Source organism: Ictidomys tridecemlineatus, chromosome X, assembly GCF_052094955.1.
Source record: "Ictidomys tridecemlineatus isolate mIctTri1 chromosome X, mIctTri1.hap1, whole genome shotgun sequence".
Taxonomy (NCBI): Eukaryota; Metazoa; Chordata; class Mammalia; order Rodentia; family Sciuridae; genus Ictidomys; species Ictidomys tridecemlineatus.
Genome location: NC_135493.1, coordinates 71,903,692 through 71,916,419, shown reverse-complemented (window position 1 = coordinate 71,916,419; position 12,728 = coordinate 71,903,692). Strand labels below are relative to the sequence as shown.

Below are 12,728 nucleotides of genomic sequence, written 5' to 3'. Positions count from 1 at the left end.
ATAATTTAACTCCTAATTATGGTCTCCCTTTCTTTGTCAGGGGCTCTGAGTCTAACAGACCCTTTAGATCCAAGGCCCATGGGAATTAACACTTTGAATCAGGAGAAATAGGAAAGAAAAAGAATTTGGTAGGTCAAAGGGAGGCTGGGAAGAGAGGAAAAAGGAACATACAGTCTAGACAAATAAACGGGAAGTGAGAGAGAATCTCCCACCATCCATTCCTCCTGGGTTCTTGATCCAGATGCAGAAACTTTCCATGGACTCTCCCGAGCCACGCACCTGTCCCTTGGGACTGGGTGCTGCCAGAGAGCCTGGGAGAGACTGGGAATGCAGATCTGGGAGAGCGACCGCCCTGGTGGGGTGGTGGGGAGACCGCAGGGAGGAGTCATGAGACTTGCAGACTGAAAGACTACATCTCCCAGGCCGCCACGCTTTCCAGCTGGAGTCCTAGGGCGCTGACTGCTCCCCAGTTTCCGTAGGGAAGCGCGGAGCTACCGCGGCTATTGTGTGCCGCGTTGTTGCCCTCCGCTTCCCGCTTTGGTGTCTAGGGAGGAAGGCTACGTTTCATTGCCGCCCTCGGGCTTAACCCTTCTGGCTCCTCACAGGACAGCAAGCTTGGACTAGGAAAAACTCTCAGCAGCTGCCGGACCCGGGTAACGAAACCCTAAGGTACAAGGAAGACAGTTGAATAGAGAGCTTGAGCGCCCAGGCTGGGATTTCGGGCTTCGCTGGGGCGGGGCGGAGGCGCTGGCTTTAAGAAGGGGGAGGGGACAGTGCGATCCGGGTTGCCCGCGGAGTTCGGCGTAGGAAATCTTCAGCTAGCTCTGGAGCGAGGAGCGAGGAGCTAGGAGAGGCGGCTCCCAATCCCAGCGCTCACCCCCGCCTACACCCTGGGCGGGCCGAAGTGTCACGTTTGCGAGTGCTCAGGAAGGATCCGGCCCGTCTTCGGAGGCAAGCCGGTCAGGCTGCGGTTTCTGCTGCCTATAAGGAGAGGCGATGCCAAGCGGGTATGCTGCTTACTAGGCAGCACCCCATCAGGATCCGACTGCATTAGTAAGCCTTCCCAGTCACCTGAAGCCACCGACGGGCCGCGCGTTCCTCGTACGCACCAGCCACTGCTTCCCAGGAATCTCATTGGAACAGGTACTTATTTCCAAAGGGAGGGAGGCTAAGAGCCTCCTTAAGGTTGTCCAGCGTTCAGTCCGTCCCTTCTGCTCCCCTCACTGTGCCACTGATGCTCTTGGTCTTTGTGTCTTTCCTTTCTCCCACAATCCCGGTCATCAGAACCATGGGGCATCCTCCGCTGGAGTTCAGCGATTGCTACTTGGACAGCCCCGACTTCCGTGAGAGGCTCAAGTGTTATGAGCAGGAGCTGGAGAGGACCAATAAATTCATCAAAGACGTGATCAAAGACGGCAACGCGCTTATCAGCGCCATGAGAAGTAAGTAGAAGGCTTCCACTAGCTGTTCCCCTGAGCCGGTGGCTCTTGCCTTTAAATCTTTACTCATTGCAGGGTGAACGAAAGGAGGCTTTAGGGTGACTCCTTCCACGCGCGTGAGGCAAATGGGTTTCCTATCCTTTGGGATGGGGGTCAGTAGAGGTGGAAAATGGTGGATACAATCAAAACTTTCAGCCTTTCTCTTTAGTGGACTTGACCTTATAAGACATGATCTGTAGCTGTGCCAAGGACTCTCTTGCTCTGCAGTTAGCCTTACTTAGGCAGATGGTTGTTTGAAAGGATAATCTGAAGGTACTGTGAGACATATTCACCACCCTTGTCAGGTGCCAGGTGACATCCAGGCTGACCAAGGAACTCCCTCAGGCTCCTAAAGATTTGGGGATTAAGGCCAACAGCTGGAGTCATGATTTTGTCCTGACCTTTGGTTACTACAGATAAGTAATACAGTAAAAAAAAATTCCCATGGCAAGTTATTTTCTAAAGAAAACACCTTTGCCCTAGTGATTTTTTTTCTTTAACATACTGAGCTATGGCCTAGGTCAAGGTCAGTCTAAGTTCAGAATTATTGGTTGGTTTCACATGCCACTGAAGTCTGCTTGAGCTTGGAACAAAGACCTGCCTGCTCCCTGGCACAAGCAGTCTAACCCCCAGGGAATAAAACACAGTGTTAGGGATGGGGGCCACTACACTGAAAGGAACCTCACCTAACTTGGCTTTTCTAGTGGTCACAGCTGACTTGGCTGTGGGACCCTATTTCCCTCCCCCTCTGTGTGTGGAGGTTTTTATTTCTGCTGGTTGGCAGGAGGCTTGGAGTAAAAGAAAGAATAATAAACATCCCCAATGAGAGTAGAGCAAGCCAATGCTTTGTGCCAAAATATATACCCAGAAGAATGGAGTGTAATGATTGAGTGGAGTGATAATTAATTTTTTCTCTTCTTGGCTGAAAGATGATTGCAAAAAATAAAGTCACTGGCATATATGTCCCTCTATGCTTATAACTTTATTCAAGTGGACTTATTCCCAAAATATAGTGTGTCTATGTTCAATGTGGGGACCTGATTGTAGCCAAGCAAGAGAGGGGGAGAGCCTTAGGAGCTTTAGTGTGATGGTAACTGCTACCAGCTGGTATTTCTTGTGCAGTTTTTTTTCGGATTGGCCCCTTGATTTTTGTGCTTTCTCTGCACATCTGTCATCTCTCCACTTTTGGTCAGAATCTATAAACCATTTAAGTTCCTGCAGGTCCTTTGGTTGAGTTCTATCATCTATTGTATTCTTATCAAGAGTAAGTGCCTAGTAGCACCTTAAAGATGGGGTATTTGAAATGCTGATCCTTCCAGATAGACATATAGATCAGGCTTTGGGGTGTGTCTCCACTTAATAGAGTTCCTTGAGAGGTTAAGAATAGATTGTGCCACAGAAATAGAAAGGCAAGGTTTCTCTGGGAGGAAAATGCAGAATGTTTGTGCTTTGTTGCTTGTTTTCTTCCTATAACAAACTGCTTGGTAAGGAATCCAGATTGAATCTCATTAAAAGCCCTAGGAAGCAGGTAGCTTTGTGAAATAGATGGTAAGCTGAAAGTGTTTGTGCTAAAAAAATGACCAGCTAAGGCATATCAAAGAGATTAAGATTTGAAAGGAAAAAAAATGCAGTTTAATAAAACATTGAAATGTTTTTCAAGCTAGAGGAAAAGAGTGATTTAAATTCTTTCCTTCTTTAATTTATTTTTTTTGGTGGTACTGGGGGGGCATTGAATCCAGGGACACTCTACTACTAATATACATCCCCATATCTTTTAAACAACAACAACAACAACAACAACAACAACAACAACAACTTTGAGACAAGGTCTTGTTAATTTGCTCAGGCTGGACCCACAATTGAGATCCTTCTGCCTCAGCCTTCCAAGTAGCTAGAATTTCAGGCATGTGCCACCATCCTGCTCTGTCCTTCTTTGGTAAGATTAAAAGAGTAAGAGTCAACAATTATGCAGGCCCAAACCTTTGTACATGGTCAAAAGATCAAAAGATATTCTAGGCTAGGGGGCTTTTTGATTTTTTTTTGAGTATACATAGAAAGCCAAAAATAGAATGGGTCGGAGTTAAAAGCTAGCTCCATTTCTTTAAGTTAAATGAATTAGAATTGCTTGAGTAGTGAGAGGCAAAGACGGATGTTCCCCATCGTCTAGACCCCAGTAATGTTTATACTCCTACTGTTTCCTCACACTGTGCCAGCTGGGTGGATTTCTGAGAGTTAAGTAGGATCGATACAAGACAAAGGTGTTCTTTTGCTTCATGTGGAGAAAAAAATGGAGAAAGAATACTAGAATTGGAGTTTGAAGACCTAGGTTACAGTCTTGGCTTCCTCATCTTGGGATTTGGCACAAATCACTTCATCTGTAAAATAGGAATAATTATTTTTTTTGATGTTAAGGAGGGGAAATGTCAAGTATTATCATTGGGTTATTAGACGCTACACATTTATCATATTATGATACTGTACTCCATAAATTTGTGCAATTAAAATGAAAAGTGGTGGAAAACTGGGCACAGTGGTGCACACCTGTAATCTCGGCTACTTGTGAGGTTGAGGCAGGGAAATGAGAATTCAAGGTCAGCCTGGGAAATATAGTGAGACCTTGTCTCAAAAAAAAAATGGTGGTAATTATATCTACCTCACAGAGTTGTTGCAAAGCTCAGCAGCATTAATGGATTCTAAAAGTGCTTTGTAAATGGAAATGGCAAAACAATGTACATTGTTGATAATACATCTTCTGGTCACTGATAAATCTGTTGGTGAATGTGTAATTTTCAGTAGATTTCAGGAGGGAAATGCTTAAGCAGAAGTAGTTTAAAACAGAGACCATTTTTTTTTGCTGTTCTCTTGTTGGAAGTGTCACCCTCTACATTGGCATGTCTCAGCCATGGGTTTTGTATTCCTGTGCATGGATCCATCTTGAGTAGCATCAGGAATCTGGCATTAAAAGGCAGGAGAATGATTGATACCTTTTAATTTAACTAATTAATTTGACCACCAATTCAAATAACTAGTGTTTCTAGGAACCAATGAGATGTGATGTACTGTGTTGCAAAAATCATTAGCAACTTTTAAAAAACAGTTGTTAATGTAGATGGAATTTGATGTCTATGCTTTATGCTTGTTTTGTATAGAGCTTTAGATAAGGGCTGTAGTCACAACTGAGTATGATGATTAATTCATTGAATGTAGGTCCTGTTTAAATATTTAGATTTATTTAGCTCTGTGCTCAGAGGTAATTGATGTTATGATATTCACCTGACTCCCTTGAGGAAGTGGTTAATTTCCCCCTCCTCCTTTAAATGTGCTCTAGTTCTAATTTTTGGAGCACAAGATGATTATAACTTTAACTAATGGGAAAGAAAAAGACCATCATTCTGAAAGGTGACTGTATTGCCCATTTTTCTGTTTACCCTTGTTTTCATGATGGCGGTTTTAGTCCTTGATGTTATTTGAATATTTGCCAAGCACTGAACCTAGGCATTATACAGAACGAGTGTTGTGACCCCTTACTTATCCCTAAGCAATATGAGACAGCTAATGCATGTTATATATAGTTCAGCAAACACATACCATTCATTCAATAAATACTTGTGCACATACTATGTTCAAGTCATTGTTCAGAGGTCTGTGAGACATACAGAGTGAGTCACAGATGAATTCTGCCCTCAATAAGTTCCTGGGCAAGTAGTAGAGAGAAATTACTGTTATATAAAGTAGTAGATACAGATTAGAACCTAAGAGAGGGATAAGTAGGCATAATGGTATGTGACACAGGGAGAGCTCATTTCCCAGTGGGAGGACAGAGGAAAAGCAAAGGAGGAGGGTAGGATTGGATTTAAGCAGAAGTAATAACACTTATCACTTATTTAGCTGTTCCCATATGCCAGGCGCTCATCTTGTAACAGTTTTATGAGATAAGTAATAATATTGTTATTATTTTGTGGTGCTGGGATTGAACCGAGGGCCTCACACATGTTAGGGAAGCACTCTACCACAGAGCTACATTTGCAGCTTGGGATAAGGATTATTATTCACATTCTATAGATAAGAAAACTGAAGTTCAGAGAAGTTAGCTTCCTGAACTAATAAGGGTAAGAATCTGAAATACAATCTAACTTTGTCTCTAAAGAACCTGCTTATTTTGCAGTATGACACTGTATTCAGAACAAAGAATTTCATATAGTAGGAATGACACAGAGTGTGAAGGGATGACAAATGATTCAGGTCATCTGGTATATAAGATGCAAAAAGAGAGGCTTGGGAAATGAAGTTGGAATGGAAGAGTAAGATAAGACCATACAAGATCTGTCAAGAATTTCAGACTTTATAGGCAAAGGATGCTTTTCTTTCTTTTTTTTCTTTTCTTTCTTTCTTTTACTTTTTTGTGATGCTATGGATGGAACCCAGAGCCTCGAACTTGCTGGGCAAGTCCTCTACCAATAATCTATACCTCCCATCCCCTAGGGAGTGCTAAAGAAGATTTTTGGTAGGACAGGGGTATAATTTGAGCTGTATTTTAAGAAGATTCATCTGAGAGTGATGTATAAGGTAATCCCACACAAATATTTGTGACTTTTTATCACCGAATTTGAAAGCTTGCATTTTTAAAAATAATATATAAATCTTAGGACCAGCAAACCTTTTCTATATAGGAAAATGTAGTATGTTCTGTAGTCTTTGAGTGCCATGCAGTCTCTGAAAACTACCCAATTCTGCCTTTGTTGTGAGAAAGCAGCCATACAAAGTAAGATGAGCATATTTTAATAAAACTTTATTAATTGACATTAAAATATCAATTTCACAAGCTTTTCATATGTCATGAAATATTCTTTCTTTGATTTTTTTCAACCATTTAAATATAAGAAAACCATTCTCAGTTCAGCTGGGGGAGGGGAATATCCAAAAATAGCAGGTTGAAGGACTGCCTCAGTAGCTGTAATTTGCAAATGTCTGGCATATCTAGTTAACCTAAAAGATTTAAATGGATTTTTACTGGTAAGGTAGTGAATGTAGCTGTTGATAGAATGTAATCCCATATCTCACATTTTCCATTAGCTAATTTTACTTTGGTGTTCTCCTAATTATGCCTACACTGGATTCAAGGATACCAGGCTCAAATGCTATCAGAAGTTAAGGAGAAACCAGAAGTATGTAGCTGCTCAAAGTAGGGTAATAGAGACACAGTTATTACAGTAAAATATAGCTGTCTCACTGTATTCAAAAGGCCTTCACATTTTTAGTTTTAGCCAAATAAAACATTTTTTTTGCAGAAAGATTCAACTGGATTGCAATATTTGAGCTAGGTGATCTCTAGTTTTATCTTTCTATGAGACTTAGACTCTAATGAGCTAGGAAAAATGGAGAGTGACAATTTTCAGATAGAGATTTCTCTGAGGGCTGGATACCATTTACAAATTAGCAGAGGTGGAATAATGTTATAATGACAAAAAACCCTGGATGTGGCATCTGGATAGCTGGATGTAGTCCTGGTTCTGTTATTAATGTGATCTTTGGCTTTGGTAAGTCATTTCACAGGGGCTGTGGGGTCTGTGGCTTTACAAAGATGGGGATGGGGGAAGGGGCTTAATATAGCTCACTTTCAGCTCTAATACCCCATGATATACTATTTTTTTTGCATTGCATACTGTGGTTCAACAGTTTCAGAAAGGAATGATAAACCCAATGATAAGTTCCTATTTTTATGTTTACATAAATTTTCACATTATTTTTGTAGACATGACAGTATTTAAACAAAAATTCAAATAATTTAAAAATGACTTTTCAAAACCAAGGATAATCTATTTTATATATAACATATTTTGTATGTAAATGTGTGTATATATAAAACAGATGTCAGAAAAAAATTGTATTGCTAAACCCATACATACATATATATAACCATACATACCAAGACTGTCTTGGACTAATTAAAACTTATTTATTTATTTATTATTTTGGTACCAGGGATTAAACCCAGGGGCACTTAACCACTAAGTCACATCCCCAGCCCTTTTTTAGGTTTTAAAAGAATCCCAAAGATGCCTTCTATACTAAAAATAAAGCCCATAAATTTGATAAAGTAGAAATGATAAGATTTATATAGCTTTACTATTACAGTCTTAAATTTTTAAAAGAAAGCCACTTTCTTTATATTCTATACTTTTAAGTAAGAGACTTAGATGTTTGCATTAAGGTCACCTTTTGGGGTGCTTTTCAAGCTCTTGCTTTGACATCTGGGCACCTACCTGTTGTGTGTTTTCCTGGGAGGATGGGTTGGTTCTAACTCTGCCGCTAACTAGCTTCATGAGTTTGAGTAAGTCTTTGACTTTGTGACCCTTATTTTTCTCATTTATAAACTTAGGGGCTTGGGTAATAATCTTGAGGTTTCCTTCTGGTTATATGGTTCTCTGTTTTCTAGTTACCACCGTCTTATTCAAATACTTAAATATCCTTAATTGATTCTTCGGAGCCCATTTATCTTTACTCTAGGAGACTAGGCAAAGAGACAATCCAACTGAAATATCCAGCATGAGTAGATGACTTGATTCATGCTGGCCTATTTGAGTAGCCACTTGTTGACTACTGCTTAGGAGATGTCAATCAGATTCCCTTCAGTTCTGCCCTGAATAGCTCTATGGGGAGGGAATCCAAAGCTTTTGCTCCCTTTGGGGTGGGTGTAGTGTCATGTGTATAGGGAGGAGTTGGTGATATAATATACATTGTCATTCAGGAGATATCCTGTCATTATCCCAGTGATATTTAATCAGTGTCTTTGAGCACCTGGAGTTATTTTACACCTCCAGTGTAACTCAGATCAAAGGGTAGTATATTTTTCAGTATTGCTGTTAGTAGATGTGAATACTTAAATTCTGAAGTAGCTGAAGTGGGGTACTGGGGGAACTAGGGTGAAAAAGTGAACCAAATTGGCGTTTTAGTGTGACCATTTATAAGGAACAGTTCTTTCTAGGGTTTTCGGATGGTGTTGGGGTAGGGTATGGAAGATTTTAGACTTGCCCATTAAGAAAAAATTTCCAATCAGACTTAAAAATTACTTTTCATTTTTATAGCCTTATTTTTTTTAAAGCGTAGCCAAAATCTTTTGTTTAATCTGGCATCTGTTTCTCTAATCACTTACTACAGACATTTCCTAAAAGCCCCTGAGGATCTGGAAAGACATACTTTTCCAGGGGAGTACCCTTGAAATCTCAAAGTAATGTTTTTCTAGTGGGTTAGAGGGCCCTCATAAAGCTTTACCAGGCTTGCATAAAGTGCTAAACCTGGGGCAATATAAAGGCAATTTGGAGATGCAATGGGGAATGAGGCTGCTGGAGGCTCTGCCCTCTTGGAACATATATTAAATACCTTATTATCAATTTAAGTAATCACAGCGGTGAGAGCTATGAAGAGGAAGTTCAGGGTGAAAAATATATTCCATCACATAGTATGAAGTAGAGATATGTGGGGTGAAATAAAGGAGCTAGATTATGGTGATGAAGCTGTTTATTGGAAAGAAGGATAACATAAGGAGGAAGAGTTCCTAAGTCAGAGAGACCTGTTTTACCACTTTGATAGTTAATTGCCTTGGTAATGAGTAAGACACTTTATGGGTAGTTTCTCAGAAGCATACAGAATACAGTATATCTCAGGAATCTTTAGGGGAAATCTAAAGCACATATTTATTAATTCTTCTTTTAGAAGTATATTAAAATATTTCAGGGTAGTAACATGAACATGGCACAACAGTCAAAAGCTACAAAAGGGGTCTGGGGGTATAGCTCAGTGGTAGAGCACTTGCCTAGCATGCCTAAGGTGCTGCGTTTGATCCTCAGCACTACATATAAATAAATAAGTAAGTAAGTAAATAAGTAAGTAAATAAATAAATAAAGGTATTGTGTTCATCTACAACTAAAAAAAAATTTAAAAATCTACAAAAGGGTAAACCTTTTCTTTCCTTATATGTCCCCATTCCCCATTTCTCCACTATAGTTGTAGCAAATGTCAACATTTTGTCTACCCTTTAACAAAGACTTTACCCCAGCACTTCTTTTAACCTGTTCCCACTTAAGAGTGAGTTCCATTGTAAGCAAATTCTCAGCCATTCCAACAAGATTTCTTTAAGGGTGTACATGAGAGGGGTTGGGATTGTGGCTCAGAGGTAGAGCACTTGCCTAGCATGTGTGAGGCACTGGGTTTGATCCTCAGCACCACATAAAAATAAAATAAAGGTATTATGTCCATCTATAACTAAAAAATAAATATTAAGAAAAAGAGTGTACATGAAGAGACTATGATCTGAAAACTCTGAAAATCCACTCACCCATAAAAGCAAAAAGACACTGGCAAAAGTTGTCAACAGCAACTTTTTCAGAGCTCTGAAAATTTACCAAAAGCTTGCAATAACTTAAGATTGTTTTTTGAAGAAAAACTGCTGAATCTCTATAGTAGCAGATTAGTGACAATTTAGCTTACCTTGCTTCCTATTCCCTTCTCCCTAGCTTTGAGGAGAACCAGCAGCTTCTTAACTATGGAGACTATGAAAATCAGCAGGCTTGCTGCACATGACAGGAAAGATTAAGTTTATAGCTCCACTGAAGTCCCATAGTCAGAGCCTTGTCAAAATTTGATTTATTTAGAAGATAACTAGAAAAGCCTCCTTTATAGTACTTCTCATCACTTCAATTGACATAGCATAAGCTTGGTGGGAAAACCCTAATTCCAGAGTGTTTAAAATCATGGCTGAAATGATACTATACAGGGCAAATAAGAGCCTGGCCAAAAACATAAAATAAATAACTGGGAAATGAGACATTCACAGGGAATTTTGAAAAGTTGAAATATTCTTGGGGATCTAGAGAGCCACACATATGCCCAGAGTTGTCTATGTGCCCTGAAAAGACCTGAGAGAGTCACAATTTCCTATTTGTAGTTGAATTTGAGGCAGAATTGTAACTTATCTGACTGAGGGTTGAAGGCATGCCCCAACATGCACATCAAAACCCCTTAGCAAAAGGTAGAAGATCTCGTGGATAGCTGACCACTAAGATAACCAAGCTGAGGCTTTAGTGCCTGAATACCACAAGAAATACAGACATTACAGAATTAGTCCAAGAAAGATGCCAAGCAAAAAATAATAACAAGAACATAATAATAGCAATACAACCTTTGGGGGCAGGAGATGATTTCATGCACAAACACATTATATTGTCTGAAATGTCCAGTTTTCAAAAACAACAACCACAAAAATCAGACATGTAACCAGATAGGATAGTATAGTATGTATAAAAGAAAAAAATGTCAATAAAAACTGTGATGGAGTCTAAAGTTTGGAAGTTAGATAAAAAAAAATTTAAATTAGCTTACATGTTAAAAAATAGAAGGAAATCATGTCTAAATACTTAAAGGAATACATGGAAATAGTGACTTATCAAGGGGACAGTATAAATGGATGATTATAAAAAAAAACTAAATAAAAAATTCTGAAGTTGAAGAATAAAATCACTGAAATGAAAACATCACAAAGGATGCTCAACAGTAGATTTAAGTTAGTGAAAGAAAGCATCAAAGAACTTGAACATAGGTCAATTGAGATTATCCAGTGTGAGCAAAGAAAGAAAAAAAATGAAGAAAAACAAACAAAGCCCCAGAGATTGTATCAGCATTCCCAGGTACCAAACTAGACAATGACACCACAAGAAAAATATGGATTGAGTTCCTTTCAGAATATAGATGCAAAAATCCTCAAGACTATATTAGCAAACCAAATCTAGCAACATACCGAAAGAATTATATGCTATCAGTGGAATACATTCTTGGAATGCAAAGATACTTTTAATGTCTTTGCATTTGGATCTGGAATGTCTTTCAAAGGTTCATGGATCGAGGTTTCCAAAGCAGTAGTGTTCAGAGGTAAGGCTTTTAGGAATTGCTTGGATCATGAGGGCTCTAACAATATCAGTAGGCTGATCCATTGATAGATTCAGAGTTTGACTATCAGGAGGAGGTAGACCTTCTAGGAGGTGGGACCCAGTTGAAGGGAGTAGGACTTTGGGGGTCTGCCCTGTGGGTAGTATATTTATCCCTGGTCCCTTCTTCTCTCTTTGCTTCCTACCTTCCATGAGGTGTGTATCTTTCTTTCACCCAAACTTTCCTGCCATGATGTTTCTGCCTTGCCATAGACTTGAAAGCAATGGATCTAGCTATGAACTAAAAACCCTAAAATCATGAGTCACAATAAACTTTTTCCTCCTTTTAGTTGAATTTTTATGAGGTGTTTTGTCACCGTGTTGAAAAACTGACTAACATATAATTAAAATAAAGGGGAAACCTCATTCAGTTACCTCAGATGATGATAAAGTATTTTTAAAACTTCATCACTTTATTATGTTAAAAACAAATTAGGTACAAAAGGAAGTTTTCTCAAACTGATAAAGTGCATTTATGACAAACTCACAGATAAGATTGTACTTAGTGGGAACAGATTTAATATATTTCTTCTGGGATCAGGGATAAGGCAATGAGGTCTGACCTGATCTATCTTCCTTCCTTCCTTCCTTCCTTCCTTCCTTCCAGGGATTGAACTCAAGGGCACTAAATCACTGAGCCACAAACCCAATCCTTTAAAATATATATGTGTATATATATATATATATATATATATATATATATATACATACATATATATTTTAAAATTATTTAAAATTATTTAAAATATTTTAAAATTATTTAAAATTTTAAAAAAATATATATATATATATATATATTTAAATTTTGAGGGGTCTCACCAAGTTGCTCAGGATCTGGCTAAGTTGCTAAGGCTGGTTTTGAACTCGTGATTCTCCTGTCTCAGCCTCCCAAGCTGCTGAGATTATAGGCATGTTCCATTGATCTTGATATTTCTATTCTAGAGGTACTAGACAGGGCAATTAGGCAAAAAAAAATACCCCCCCAAAACCAAAAAACAAAAAACAAAAAAAAGAAATAAAAGACATTCAGATTGGATAGAAAGTAGTAAAGCTATCTCTAGTTACACATGAGTTATCTTGTATGTAGAAAATCCTGAAGAATTTATTAGTAACTATTCAGTGTAATAAATAAGTTCATCAGGGTTGTAGGATGCAAGAGCAGTATACACAAATGAGTTATATTTTTCCTTCCACCCCAGCCCCCTACTGGGGACTGAACCCAGGGGCACTTTACCACTGAGCTATATCCCCTACCCTTCTTTCATTTTT

General features: G+C 39.0%; 1 protein-coding gene across 1 annotated transcript in view; it reads left to right on the top strand.

The window, feature by feature from the left end:
- Nucleotides 1-397: 397 nt before the first annotated feature.
- Ophn1 (oligophrenin 1) overlaps nucleotides 398-12,728 on the top strand; it is a 383,470-nt gene continuing 371,139 nt past the window's right edge. Inside the window, exons 1-2 of the mRNA XM_040282142.2 lie at nucleotides 398-1,143; nucleotides 1,285-1,442. Of these exons, the coding sequence (XP_040138076.1) occupies nucleotides 1,289-1,442 (154 nt within the window). The 5' untranslated portion in view covers nucleotides 398-1,143; nucleotides 1,285-1,288. The remainder of the gene's footprint in view (nucleotides 1,144-1,284; nucleotides 1,443-12,728) is intronic.